The following is a 15,605-nucleotide window of genomic DNA, read 5'->3' as shown; positions in this document are numbered from 1 at the left end:
CCGCCCAAATATATTGCCATGACACCATATCAAACGCCTTCTGGGCATCAAGAGTGACCGCCACGGCATGTGCGTTGGGGTCAATTCTAGCCAAAACATTGAACAGGCGACGGATATTGAGGGCGGTGGATCTGCCTGGTACAAAGCCACTCTGGTCGGGATGAACTAAGTGAGGCATAATGGGGAGAAACCTATTGGCAATAATCTTGGCAAATATTTTCGTGTCAGTGTTAATCAGGGAAAGGGGTCTATAGGAGCCACATTCGTCCAACCGTTTACCCGGCTTGGGTAGTACAGTTATAAGCGCCTCGCGCATGGATTGGGGTAGGATGTTTAACTGTAAGGATTCGTTCCACACCTCCAGGAGTCTGGGTGCCAGAATGGCTACATGTTCCCGATAAAATTCCGAGGTTAGGCCATCCGGGCCTGGTGCTTTGCCCCTAGGGCAGTTTGAGATGACCGTGGTTATCTCATCGAGGGTGATAGGAGCTTCAAGTAGGTCGCTAGTCGCGCGGGAGAGGAGGGTCATGGGGATTTGATCTAGCAGGGTGTCAGTGTCTTGCAGACTGTGTTCTTGCTCGGGGCCATACAGGGTTGTGTAGAACGCGGTGAATGTCCCGAGGATATCTTGGTCGGACCAGCACAGGGTGACTCCTGTGTCTTTGACACAATCAATGCAGTTCCTGCCCCCCTCAGTGCGGACCAGTCTGGACAGTGTCCTACCTGGCCTATCCCCCTCACCATACTTCCTGGCCGCTGCGGGCGGGCGAAGTACTGAACTTCTCTTAGAGCATGAGACTCAAATGTTTCCAATTCCGCTCTGATCTGTGCCAGTATGGTCGGGGAAGGGGCGGAGGCATACACCCTCTCAAGCTCTTTTAATTTCGCTTCCGACTGCTGAAAGCTATTTTTTATGGCTTTGAGGACCCCAGCCTCCCTAGAGATGCACGTCCCCCTGATGAAGACCTTGAATGCCTCCCAGCGTACTCCATCGGAGGTGTCATGCCTGTTATTGCACTCAAAAAAGGTGTTGATGTCAGCTAGGATATTAGCTTTGAAGACTATGTCTTGGAGGGCCTCCGACTTAAATCTCCAGGAGGAGCGAGGGGGCTGGTCGTGTCCCAGTGTTATACGAAGTGTTACTGGTGGATGGTCCGATAATTTGCGCTGTAATATCTTGGTCTCTGTGACCCTGCCCAACATGCAACTCGATATGAGAAAAAGATCGATCCTGGAGAGGCTATCGTGTACCTATGAGTAGAATGTGTACTCTCTAGCCTGTAGGTTGAGAGCTCTCCATACATCCTTGAGATCAAGTGTGTCCATGTGGGCGTGTAACCTATGGGCCGCGCGTGATGGGGCTCTGCGGGCCGTCCCGGATCTATCCAGGTCTTTATCTAGGATCAGATTCATGTCCCCGCCCCATATAATGGGAATACCAATATATTTCAGAAGCGTGGTGGTGATGGCATCAAAGAAATCAGGGGTGTCAAAGTTAGGGGCATATGTGTTCACTAGGAGGCATTCCATATTAGCGAGTGAGCAATGAAGGATCACGTATCTGCCCTTGGGGTCAATGTGGCTGGAATGCAGGGAAAACTGGACTGATTTATGGATTAAAGTTAGGACCCCCCTGGACTGGGTGGAGTACTTCGGATAGTATCTATTGTTGCCCCATGTGGGGGCGAGGCATGTTGCTAGGCGCCCAAGGGCATGGGTTTCTTGGAGAAAGAGGATTTTGGCATCATGCCGCTGGGCATAGGCAGTTATCCTGTGGGCCTTAGTGAAATTGCTCAGACCACGGATATTCCATGTCATAATGTTCAGAGCCATAGTGTCACATTATGGAACATCCCAGTGGTAGTATTCATTAGCTTTCCACCTTTTGCATTTGCCGTGTGCACAGTTATGTTGAGTCGAAGTCATGTATCTCTCAGCCATGTTTTTAACTGTTAACCTAGCCCCAACTTCGCCACCCCCCACCCTCAATGCCCAACCCCAACATGCAGTGCAGATCTCCCACTCTAGAACACACAAGTCGCCTTTTGGGCCTGCTCCAACCGGGAAGCAAAGGTCAGAGGACCAGATCCAACCTGGATAGGGCCACATCCCAGCCCAACAGGGGCCAGTCATTAAAAGGAACAAAATGAAATTGAAAGCAAACATTGCAACTGCAACGAGGGGCGCTGGTGCCGTGCGGCCGGCATCTGGAACTTGGTGCGGGGCGGCGTATGCTGTCCCGAATGTGTTGTTGCGGTAAACGGGTATCACAGACAGCCTCGGAGACTAGAGAGTGCCCTCTGGTTGGTTGACATCGCAGGAAAGAGTAGGACACAGGGATAGCTCCGAGAACCAAGTGAGGGCGAAGGCAAAGTAAACAGTTAAGGAGCTAGCCTGTGGCCCGCATACATATGATAAGAGGCCATAGTTGCTGAGTGGACACGGTGAGGTTGCCATCAACACATCATAAGGCAAGGATCAGTGGACACTTTATAACATCATGGGCTGTGCCGCCTATGGCGCGTGGTCGCCTCGCGGCCCAGCAAGAGGTATATGTAGCTCAATGAACTTCACTGCTTCGTCTGGGACAGTGAAGAAAAGGATCTTGCCATCGTGAGTGATCTTTAGCCGTGCCGGGAACAAGATAGCGTAGGGGACATTGCGCTCCCTGAGCAGCTTCTTGACGCCTAAGAATTGGCGCCTCTCCTGCTGCACCGCCAACGAGAAGTCTGGGAAGATTCTGATGGTATGGGCCTCCAATCGCAGGTCTCCCTTTTCCCACGACAGGCGGAGGATGAGATCTCTGTTGCGTTAGTTGAGTATCTTGGCGATAATAGGTCTGGGGATGTCGCCGGGTCTGGGGCGCGGCGATAGGGCCCGGTGAGCCCGCTCGACTGTGAAATATGGTGAGAGGGCAGGGTTATCCACCAGGTCTTTAAGTAGTTTCTCCACTGCGTCTTCCATCCGCCCCTTGAGGGCATTCTCGAGGACCCCGATGATGCGCAGGTTGTTCCTACGAGAGCGAGATTCTAAATCATCACATTTCGCCTTGACACTTTTCATGTCACGCATTAGGGAGGCCACAGTGTCTTGGAGCGCGTGAATACCATCTTCGTTCACTGAGATTCTATTTTCGGCCTCAGTGATCCTCGGTCCCGCCTGGTCTGCTCGAGTTTTTAGCGAGGCAACATTAGCATTGATGTCATCTAGTTTTTCATGGAAGGAGGCAAAGTTTTTAGCCATAGACTCCATTAGCAGGGTGAGGTCAGGTGCTCCAACCACTTGGTGCGGGGTCAAGTCTGGCTCGTCCTGAGGCGATGACATGCAGGCTGGCTCATCTCGAGGGACCGCTTTAGCGTACTTGTCCATTGTGCCCCCTTGGGCACCTGCCTTGGGTATGCTAGGCATTGTTACTGTAGCGGACCCGGGTGCAGAGAGGGCCCGCTTATGAATAGGATGAAGAAATGGGGAAGGCAGGGACCGACAGGAACAACCGTAGTGTCTTTTGTGCCGGCAGGCACCACAAGGCGGCTGGGGGGCCACCGCAGATAGCAGAGAGTTACTGGCGGAGCAGCAAAGCTGTGATGGCTGGTGTGTGCGGCTTCCACATATGTTCAGGTTGCATGGGGGGGCCAGCGGGATCTGTCTCAGGGGGGCCCGTGTGGAGGAAGCGACGATGCCAGTGGAAAGTGGGGTCGTTGGCGCCCTCAGGTGGGAGAAGGCGTAGCGCAGGCTCATAGGAAGGATGTGTGGAAATGAAGCGATCACAGGGCGCAGCCTGGTTTAGGGATGTCAATTTGATGCCCCAATGTCAGCGGCCCGCTCAGGCCCGCCAGGGCCGGCAGCAGCGCGGTTATGATGGAGTGTGCAATGCAAGGCACGCCGTAGCAGCTGGGGGGGGGAGTCGAATAGTTTGTCGGGTAGGCGGGCAGGCCGCAAACAGTACGGTAACCATGCGGGGGGTCCGAGGCGCAAGGGCCCCTCACTGACGCTCGCAAGGGCCAGGCACCGAGGGTCACAGGTGGGATACTGTCAGGTGCAGCAGGGGGATCTCGGATCTGTTCGGGAGTCCTCAGGGACCCGGTCGATGTAAAGGGAACGGTCACGCCCCAGAGAGAGGCTCGGGCGCAGGTGGGACACCTCCTTCCGGCAGTTCTGGCGCCCAGCAGGGGCCCGCAAAGTCACGCGCAGCGGGCAGAGGCTTCGCCGCCCGCGCACTCCAGCCCCCGCTCACCTGGTCCGACGAGGCCGCGGGGCGACTAAATCCTCTGTGTTGTCGGCGCCGGGGGAGGCCGCGAAGATCGCCGACGCAGCAGGAAGCATTCACAGCACCGCCCGCCAGCGGGGGGCCTGGCCGATGACTCTCCACGTGTCGCAGCATCCGCAGGGGGTCTCCCCGGCGGCCGTAGCAACTCCTCAGAGTGGCGGGAAACAGGGGGCCGCCGTCGTCGCCGCCCCAGGGCCGAGGGGGGGATCCGGGAGTCAGGCAGGCCAGGCGGAGGGGCCGGATGTTAGGCAACCGCCGGGTCCGGGTGGAATGCGAGGCCCAACTCCAACAAAGGTGCCAGCCGGGTCCCGGGAGGACCGATCGAGTCCAAAATTGCACAAAATGTCCAGTGCAGTGGCGAAAGCAGCACGGCAAGCCGATGGTCCTTCACAATGTCGGGGACCGCAGATGTGAGCAGATGAATGCTGAGGCCGCACAGAGCTGAAAAGCTAGGCAGCCATCTTGGGCTGCTCCACAGCGCCACCCCCCATGCTATGATTTATTAATATATTGTTATATTGTGTTATGTTATGTTACTTTGCATTTATATAGCACCTTATGTACCATTGGTATGGTCTCAAGGCGCAGGTAGGGTGTACGCCCTCGGGAACCGAAGTTAAAGTCAGTAGAGATAGTAGAGAGAGTCAAAGGTTCGTGTGAGCACCGGATATGTGTGCAGCTGGTGTGGCATTCGTGTGATAGCTGCTTCTTAGCGGTAGGTGTGGTGGTTGGGAGATCAAGAGTATGTGTTCGTTCTGGCAGGTTTTATCCAGACCGATTCTGGCTGCGTTAGGTCTGAGGAGAACGCCTAGGCTGGAGGGTGTGTAGCCAGCAGTGTTTAGTTAGGGTGATGGGGAGTATGAGGTAAATGGTGGCATGGGAACAGCTATACCGAATGGTGTCATAGTATTGCTGTGTTCTAGTTGAGTGGTGGTGTAAGGAAGACAGTAAGCGTGGAGATGTGATATGGTGGTTTACCTTAGGTGTTTGAGATCGGGCCCACTCCAATCCGTTCCATGCACTCCAGTCCGTTCCATGCACTCCAATCCGTTCCATGCACTCCAAACCATTCCATGCACTCCAATCCGTTCTACCCAGTTCATCCGTTCCACCCAGTTCATCCGTTCCACCCAGTTCATCTGTTCCACCCAGTTCATCTGTTCCACCCAGTTCATCCGTTCCACCCAGATCACCCGTTCCACCAGTTCATCCGTTCCCCTCACATACTTCACCCGTTCCAACCCTACTTCCTCTGTTCCAACCACGTTTTTCACTTGATCGATCCACTTCACTCGTTCCATCCACATAGTTCAATCGTTCTATTCAATAGATTTGACCCATTTTGTCCACATACTTCGCACGTTCTTTCTCATACTTTACCCGTCTCATCTATATAGATCACCCGTTCTTCCAGATCCATCCTCCGTTCCTACCATCCACTTTACCCGTTTCTTCCCTCTACTACACCCATTCCTTCCAACCACTTAACCTGTTGCTTCCAACCACCTCACCCGTTCCATCTACATACGTCACCCGTTTGCTCCATACTCGTCACCCGCTCCGCACTCTACGCCCGTTCCATACTCTACACCCGTTCCTTCCTCCGCATTCTACACCCGCTCCACACTCTACACTGGTTCCGCACTCTACACCCACTCTGCACTAAACAGCCGCTGCTCGCTCCGCATTCTAGCTCTGCTTCACATTCTACACCCACTACGCACTCTACACCCGCTCTGCACTCTACACCTGTTCCGCAACCAAACCATACTCTACACCCGCTCCGCATGCTACACTCGTTCCGCGCTCTACACCCACTCCGCACTCAACAGCTGCGGCTCGCTCCGCATTGTATACCCGCTTTGCACTCTTGCACTCTACACCCGCTGCGCACTCTACACCCACTCTGCACTCTACACCTGTTCCGCAACCGCACCATACTCTACACCCGCTCCGCACTCTACACTCGTTCCGCACTCTACACCCACTCCGCACTCAACACCCGCTGCTCGCTCCGCATTCTACATCCGCTTCACACTCTACACCCGCTGCTCACTCTACATCCACTCCGCACTCTACACCCGCTCCGTAACTGCACCATACTCTACATCTGCTCAACACCCTACATCCACTCAACACCATCCCGCTCTACATCCATTCAACACCCTAAATCTGTTCAACACCACAACCGCTCCACTCTATTATCGATTCACACAACCTACAACCGCACTACAACCTACATCTGCACTACGCTCTTATCTGTTCCACGCTCTCATCCGCTCTATGCCCTCATTCATTTTGCGCTTTCATCCGCTCTGCGCATTCACCCGCTCTGCGCATTCACCCGCTCTGTGCACTCATCCGCTCTGTGCACTCATCCGCTCTGCGCACTCATCCGCTCTGTGTACTCATCCGCACTACACATTCATCCGCTCTACACACTCATCCGCTCTACAGACTTATCTGCTCTACAGACTCATCCGCTCTACACACTCATCCGCTCTACACACTCATCCGCTCAACACACTCATCCGCTCAACACACTTATCCGCTCAGCGCACTCATCTGCTCTACGGGGTTCATCTACTCCACCGTCTTCATCTGCTCAACTCACTTCGTTCATTCATCGGATTCAGCCCATGGCACTTGTCGTACGCACTTGATCCATTCTGTGTTCTCCCTCTGTCCCATGCACTACATCCGTCTCATGTACTCGAATTGTATATTCTGTACTTTTTCGTTTATACCATGTACTCATACACTCCGTGTCATCTGTCTGTGAACTCATCCGTCTCTTGTATTCATCTTTCCGTCCTCTTCACTTTATTCATTTAGTCCATTTTGTTCCTTTCGTCCATTGCAATCATTACATGCATTTCATTAATTTCAACCGTTTTACAGCTTTCGTACAATTTTTATTTTTTTATTCACTTCACAGCTTTCATCCACTTTACTCATTCAATTCCGTTTGTCCTTTTCGTTTACATTAAAGGTTATTAGTTGTGGATTCTCGCTTGGATCTTGCTGTTGTATTGCTATTTGTTTTATTGTTGTTTAAGGTCTAGTATCTTGGGTTAGTTGAATTGTTGTTATCCATTTCATTCTTCACGTCCACATTGACCCTCTTGTCCATTGCATTTAATTTTGTCCATATCCTTAATTTCAGCGACTTTACTGCACTCGCACAACGTATTCTTTTTATCTACTTCGCAAGTTTGATCCTTTTTACTCAATCTATTTTGTTTGTCCTTTTTAGCTAACCAATAGAGTATTAGTTTTCGATTTCTCGCTTGGATCATGACACTGCTTTGCTATTTTATGTTCTAGCATTTGGTAAAGTCATTGAGATGCTGTTATCCAGCTGTTTATGACATAAGCTGAATACTTTTTTGTACACATTGACTCTCTTATCACTTGTTAATATTAAAGTTCATATAGCCTTATTGTCAAAACCGTTGCTCCACCTCCTTTATAGTGTATATTTGATATATATTTTGCGCAATGTAAGTGCCATTTTGGTTGAACGCAAAATGACATTTCACACAATAAAACTATCATGTACTTGGATCCACTTAAGATATCATCCTTCTAGGATTGCATAGCCATTTCTTTGAATGCACAACTCAATGTACCCAAATTGAAATATTTCTGCAAGTTTCAGTCTTATGAGATTCAAAAGTAATCAGTACTTCTGTCAATTAGTGGATTTGAAATGTACCTTACTGATGTGCATTCATCATATTCATTCACAATGTCTGCTAATTGATTTCTGTGTTTACTTCTTATACTTTGATTCATTAACGTGTTCCGTATCTGTAAATATTAAAGAGACATATCATAAAGTTGAAAGCAGTAAGAGCATAATGAAGGAAACTTGCATTTCAAAATTAACAGCTATCAATGATGCATGTCGCTCCATCCCTCTCTCCCAACCCCTATCTTGTGCCCTCCTATGTGCGTCTCCCTTTCTCTCCGTCTATGTTTTGTGTACTTGCCTTTTGTTGGAAAAGTTCTTGCTGTGGGGAAGATCACTGGGATCATTGTAATGTCTGTTAATATGGAAGTGATATTACCTGAGAAATAGATTACTTTATTAATTAAACCCCACATTGTATTGTATTGCTGAATTTACTTAAATAAAAGTGTTTTTACAAACATAGCAACAGTAAACTAGATATTGAGGGTAGACTCCACATTATTTACAAACATAGTAATACACCTGTGAGCATGATTGTCTTTAACCTATTTTTCCTCTTCTAGATTATTGTATCGTTTCCTCTTAATATACCATACCGGAGAAGGCCTCGCAAGCTTGAGTTTCTTAAGATCACAGGCGAGCAAGGGAGCCTTTATAAAAATTAAGCTGGTAAACCTTCACTTATTTGCAGGTATAAACATTTGCTTTCCAAATGAAAAACAGTGTTAATGCCTACCCATAAATATCACACCTTTCTCAAAACCAAGCTTTCATCCAGACCATGACCTCTTCCCACTCTGACACTTCTTGTTTCTGTTATTCACTATGAACATTAATCTGTCTAATTAATCACTTGCCTTGTGGTCATGATCCTGCCAATCATCTCCAAATGTGAAGAACAAGATTGGTTCCTATAAACCTTGTTAAAGGCAGTATAGCTCTTGAACGTTCTAACTGGAGGAATCTCAATAACCACCCTGCGCCAGGGAGTAAGAGTTCTAAGGGTGACCCCATTCCTGCCTTGCTAGGACATTTTTAACCCCCACCCGAAAATATCGAAAAGAATATAAACCTAAATAGTTGGCCACTGTATACAGAAGCATTTTCAAATCATGGACATGGATATATTTTTAACATTGCGACGCAGATTTCTCATTGCCCCATTTTAACACATTGTTACTGCAGTTTCTTCACTGACTCCAGAAAGCTGTTATTGCAGTTTCAATATGAACTTGTCAGTGGCGCATTGACCATATTAGTCACATATGGTTGAGTCTGATATTGCATTTCCGCAGAATAATGCCTTGACAATTCTACATTGCCATCGCTGAAGAGCAGTGTCATGCCAGTTTCAACACTGGCATTACAGTTTTACATTGTCCCGTGTACATACAGTTCTGTAGCAACAATATGTCCGCATTTTGTGAGTCAACGCCCAAGTAGAAGACAGAACAACATCAGTGATGTCACACTGTCCTTCCTATTGGTCCTGACGCACAACATGGATCCCCGGACTGCAGGAATAGAGTACCAAGCAGCCTGCTAATGCTGCCGTAATAATCACGACACCTATAGCATGGTATAAAACCCAACTTCCAATTTTCCAGGTGTGAGCCACAAAAGAGCAAATGAGCTTGGGCCCTCAAGTGCTAGTGGTAACTTCCTACTACGCCCTGACAGTTTCCACTCCCACATATTCCAGTGCATTGGATCTCCCATGGGTTATAAATAAGCCTTAGGATCTTTTTAGCCAATCTCAGAGGCACATGATTAGAAGATATTTTCTGGAGGCTAAACACATTCTCTCAAAATATCCATTGTAGAAATCGCGCTCCTGTTGGGGGGTGTACATGACCGACAATGGCCCACAAGCCAAAGCCTACTTCGGTGAAGGCTGCCAGATGTCAACGCCATTTACGGACCCCCAACTCAGCATGATAGCTTTTCGCAACCCAGGGTGCAAATACATCAATAATTTTTCCTCAGGAGATGGGCTCCGCATGTATTGCAAGATCCCAATATCCTGAGGGAAAAAAAAAAGATGTCCGCCTCCATAGGAAAAGGGACTTAGTCCTTTTTCATTTCCATGGCGGCCGCGACCCGAGCACAAAGCTCCGGTCCAGCAAGTAAGTAAGGAGGGAGGAGGGTGTGGAAAGTAAGCAGGGGTAGGGTGGATGATGGTACGCAACCAGGGGAGCCGATTTATGAATTTCCCGGGGGAGGGGGCCCAAATACAGGAAGTGATATTACTGGCAGTTATATGACCGCAAATTTGCATGTAGTCGCCAACTTGGTGCAACTGCGCGCGGGGGGGGGGCGATGTTGGCGCGCACAACGCAGAACAGTGGAAACATTGGCTAGCATGCACTGCATATACTAAAGTCAAGAAAGAAGGAGATTTAAGCCTTCGAGTTGCATTCCAGTAAGACATCACTGCCCCTACTCCACCGCTCTATAAGCGTCCAGCAACACAACTAGGATGGGAGAATGAAATGCTTGCTAAACAGAAGGTACAGCTGCAAGGTGGAGTACCACCACCACCACCAAAAAAAAAGTTCCCAATTCAAGGGAAACTAGAAGTAAAGACGTTTCCTGATTAAAAACTACCAAGCAAGACGTGTGTGGTGCCATAGTTCAGTAAAACATCAACAATTCAAACTTACAATAGTGCTGCTGTAGATTGGCCAGCCACAAGTGAAATTCGCTAAGAGGTTACCTCTGTGTAACCAGATAGAGTTAGTAATGTTGCTTAATCTTAAACCTTTCAGTGGACACATCAGATGTGCTACTTAAGTATAATGCAAGCCTGGCTGAAGTATAATGCAATCCTGGCTGAAGTATAATGCAATCAAGTGTGGTTTCAGACTTGGGGGGAAGAGTGTTAAACTGTTTTTAACATTGTAGTTACCCAGGCCCACCCTGCACCCAGGTGATGTTTGGGACTGATGGAAGCACTCGTGTCTAAATGTTGTAGCCATGGTTGTCTCCATGTTTTAAAAACTCCCACTTTCCGGGTTTTCAACATTCATTTGAAACACCCCTTATTCAAAAAATGAAGGAGTCAGTAAAAAAGCCAATGCTGAAAAGCCTATTTCGCACAAGTAGTAAGACCCAAAGGGTAAGAGCGACTGTATAGCAGACCATGCCAATGTAGGATACTCCAGGATTACCTTCAGTCAAAATTCACCCACTGCAATGTTCCTAAATTCTGATTGCAGAGTAGTGTCCGACTGAACCTCAATCAGCTCTTCCTGGGCATCAAATGGATGATGCACCACCTCCTCTGCCAGAAAAGTCTGCATCACCCAGTCATTAATGCCAGCATTTACTTCAGGGAAATATTCATCAAAGATGGACCTTAATGTTGCTAGGTGGCTTGCCCAGCTCCAACTGTTCTTTTGCAAAGGTCTAGCTTCCTCTTGAAGGCAAATACGTTTTTATTCATTCTTTCCTCTGTGTTCCCATGTCCACAGGAATGCCCCCAAAGGTGGGATTGGGAGTTTCTGTGGTGGTGAGTTCTAGTGGTCTTAGTTTCCTTTATAAAATACACAAATCACATAGTATGTCAACCAGACAATGTATCATTGTGTACAGCTTAAAGGGGGCCACCTGACCCAAAGCAGCACACTAGGAGATGTAATTTGGAACAATCAACATTGTAAACACACCTCTAGTTTAGATTGTAAAGAGTGCTTGTGCTGCAATTACAAGCACCCAGTTAATAAAGTCCAGACTTAAAACACTTGATCAGCATTCAGTGAGTAAAATAACCTTATAAAAACAAAATGCAGCTTTGCATAAAATTACAGAGAATTTTGGGTTTATGGGAGTAATAACGCTGAAATCCACCATGGAGTCCTATGGACTCCAATTAATGGGGACTAACACTGTCTACCACCACTTGTAATCCGGCAGTAACACCGCCAGACCAAGTGGCAGTAATGGTAGTACAGTTTGGTGGTATCTCGGCAGATTTACAGGCCACACAGAGACATCACCTCTCTCCATGTTGTCTTTTATTGTAAAGTGGATTACCAGGTTTCAGACCTGTAAAATACCCCTGTCTCCTCAGGTGACTCAGACCCCCATCATTCCATCCTTCATAAACTTGATGCCCCCAGGCTGTTCTTCTAGTCTACTTTTATTCTACCCATGTAGATCCAGGAACATCATACTCCTGTTACTTTCATGGATTATTTTACGTCCTGTTCCTTAAAGCCAGGGGTCTTAAACATGTGGCTCTCCAGATGATTTGGACTACGACTCCTATGATCCATCACCATTGACTATGCTGGCTGGGGCTGATGAGCATTGTAGTCCAACACATCTGCAGAGCTAAAGGTTGCAGAACCCGGCGTCCAAGCAGAGGCCTGGAACTCCATACTGCCACAAGCACCTTATCATTTGACTCTGGCTCTGAAATAGAAACTTTATGCCGGCCCTTTACCCACAAACACTGGTTGTTAATATTATACCTTGGAGCTGCACACGTTAATAGCACTAGTGCAAGAAACGTTCAGGAAGGCGGTAAAAAGACTTCTGTGGGTCTTATGCGGCCTATGAGTTCACAGGGTTTGGTTGACCAGGGAATAGCACACGAGGCATGGAGTTGGGACAGGATGGCAGGTTAGCTGCTGGCAACCTTTCAGGTGGCAATCGTAAACCCATGAAGAGGGAGCGGAGATGTGCAGTGCTTCTTTGCCCCCCTGATTCTCTGATTTGTCAGAGGTACATTTTCAAAGCCTCTCTATGAATGGAGCATGAGTGCATTCATCTCTCAGTTGACTCACACAGTTATTGTTCTGTCTGTGTCTTTCGTTTGTTATAAAACAGCACCCAAGGTTGGTGGCTCTCAGGGGGTAGGGAGCCTGGGACGCTCCAAGGACAATGAACTGGCAGCCAGGGGGTTTTAGCAATGCGCTACTTTTGCAAACAAAATGAACCCCCAAAAAATCTTTTTTTGTGACTGCACCAGTAAATCATCAAGAATCGATGACTGGGAGAGAGGCTGCAGGAGAGCGATTCCCCCTAATTTGTATGGTACAGTAGCACAGATAGGAGAAAGAGGTTGGTTGGCTCTTGACTTACATCTACCTGTTCAGTAGCACACCTGGGAGTGGGTAGTTGAACTGGCTTTGGGGTCCCCGTTTCTCTGTGATAGCATACTCTTGAGGGCATACTTTTTTAATGAACATTTAATTGCAACTGCATGTGTATACCAAGTGCTTAATTTGTAAAACAGTAGGTGCCTGTGCCCAAATATGTTCTAGCACTTCTGTGACACTTGGGGAGTTCCACACCACTGCTGCCACCCAGGGTCGGACTGGGACAAGAAATAGGCCCGGTCACCCAAGAAAAAGTGGCCCACCCCTCGCCTCAAAAAAGTGGCCCACCCCTTGCCTCACGACACTTGACCTCTGATGATATCACTGCAAGTGATGTAATTTGACCCCACACCAAAGTGACATCCCGGGAAGCGATGAAACACAACCTATCACCCCTTGACAAAATAGGAAGTGGCATCAAATAGCATTGTTCCTAAGTAAACTACACTACGAAAAATATGGTTATGATTTCACTAAGGTGATATACATTTCATACAAGAATGGATCACCATACGTATCATTAATATCTGTGTGTATAGATCCATATTGTCAAAATACTGTGACTCCAAGCAGACGTCCAAGGCCACATGATAATATGGTATTATATAGCACTTACCCTTAAGCTCTTTTCTATAGAACAAATATGCATACAATATCACCCAACCTGTGTTGGTGTACTTATATCGACCTAAGAAGGGTGAAAGGTTTTTGAAGAATAAAAACTGAAAAAATACATTTGAAAAAAATGAATTTTTCAAAATTTTGTTTTTCAAACCGGCCCAAGCATGGCCTGAAGCCGGCCCTTACTCCTCAGGGACGATTTCGGCCCGGCCAGGGGCCAATCCGACCCTGCTGCCACCACCCATAGTGCGACAGAGGCCTTTGTGGGGCCTCAGGCTCCATTAGGAGCCTATTCATGAAGACAAAAAAAAAACACAGATTCTTTTGCCGCGATGACCATCATCAAGGCAAAAAGTGTGCGCTTTTTTTTTGTCTTCATTAATAGGCTCCTAATGGAGCCTGAGACCTCACAAAGGCCCGGCCCCTGTCGCACTAAGCATGCGTGGCAGGGGCCGTAGATCAGGCTGCTGCTTGTTAATGAAGCAACAGCCCGACCCTTTGGTTATTTATCCTTTTTTTTTTTCTTTTCAAACTGTGGATGCGTGCCCCCCCCCGGGCATGAGGCTGCGGCCCACCAGAGGGGTGCGCCCCACAGTTTGAATACCGCTGCGCCTAAGCCCCCCCCTCCAGGACCATACACCAATGAGTCCTAGATGGGAGGGCTTAATAATCGCACATTTTCGCGATGCTGCATCACTTCTCTCCGGCGGGGGGTGGTGGGGATGAGGGTGCTCGGGCCCCGGAGCCCCGCCGTACTCGGCGCCCCTGGATGCAACAGGGAGAGGCTCTTAAATTCTTTGCTTTCTTTCTCCTCTGATGTAACTTTTACCTATGCTCAATTTTTATCATTATGAATTGTACTATTTTTGGATACTCTTTCATTGTTCAGTGCCTTGGCGAAAGGCACTCTATAAATTCAATAAATACAAATACAAATTTGGCAGTTTCATGTCATGGCATTGCCCACTGCATGCCCACCCATCCCCTCTCTCTCTCTTCTATTAACAACAGTTTCGGCAATTTCGCCAAAACCAATTATGCAAACCTTGATTTTGGATATGACATTTTTTGATACTCACTAGCTTAGTTGCCTAACACCAGGTTTCATTCAGGTCGTGCAAAATGTGGGGCTAATTTCTGGAGCTTCCGGTCTTCAGTATGAAGTTAAAAATATCCCGAGTTAGTCCATGTATTTACTTTGCATGTGTTCATTTTACCAATGGGTGGTGCTAGGTCTGGAAAAGACCCGCGGCTATGCTAATTGTGGGACTGTCAGGACTGGGGGCTAGCTAGCCTTTATGGTTGTAACCCCTGAGCTTCTATCTGGGGCTACAACCAAAAGACCCGGGGCTATAGCCCCCTCAGCCCCTCCTAGCAACGCCTGAATGCAACATATGTGGTAAGCGTTTTTTCTCATTACAATGCAGCTCTTTCAAACAATTTCTGCAGCTCTCGAGCAAGGGTTCCAGAATGTTGAGGTAGCATTCAGCCAGTGGTTCCAAAAGTGGTCTATGCCTGCACTTCTCCAAAAAAGGAGGCGCTTCAGGTAATAAATATCTTTCTAGATTTAGCCTTCAGAAAGTGGACTGCCTATATCAACACTTTGTTCCCTGTGTGAAATTTTCCACATTCAAAAAGCGGGGTGCATATCACCTTTGTGCCTTCATTTTACAGTCTGTTTGTAAGGAAATGTAAATTCTGCCATCCATTAATGCATGGCAGAAATCATTCACAATGGATTGTATGGAATCTGCCTACTTTTAACAAACGCTAAAAACAGGCCTATTTGATGTCAAGGCATTTACAACTGTATGAAAATATCATAGCAGCTGAGAAACATGTGTCCCTTGAAGTTGAAGGAGGAATGTATGCCCGGAAGTGTTATTTTCGCTTTGTGCAGCTTCTCCACCTCAAA

The 15,605-nt window shown here is 47.9% G+C and overlaps 1 protein-coding gene across 1 annotated transcript in view; it reads right to left on the bottom strand.

The window, feature by feature from the left end:
* CC2D2B (coiled-coil and C2 domain containing 2B) overlaps nt 1-15,605 on the bottom strand; it is a 2,924,037-nt gene that overhangs the window by 1,732,884 nt on the left and 1,175,548 nt on the right. Inside the window, exon 6 of the mRNA XM_069611382.1 lies at nt 7,986-8,080. Within this exon, the coding sequence (XP_069467483.1) occupies nt 7,986-8,080 (95 nt within the window). The remainder of the gene's footprint in view (nt 1-7,985; nt 8,081-15,605) is intronic.

The sequence above is a fragment of the Ambystoma mexicanum genome, chromosome 8, assembly GCF_040938575.1.
Source record: "Ambystoma mexicanum isolate Mex_15411 chromosome 8, UKY_AmexF1_1, whole genome shotgun sequence".
In the NCBI taxonomy this organism is placed as follows: Eukaryota; Metazoa; Chordata; class Amphibia; order Caudata; family Ambystomatidae; genus Ambystoma; species Ambystoma mexicanum.
This window is presented reverse-complemented; position numbering and strand designations above follow the sequence as displayed.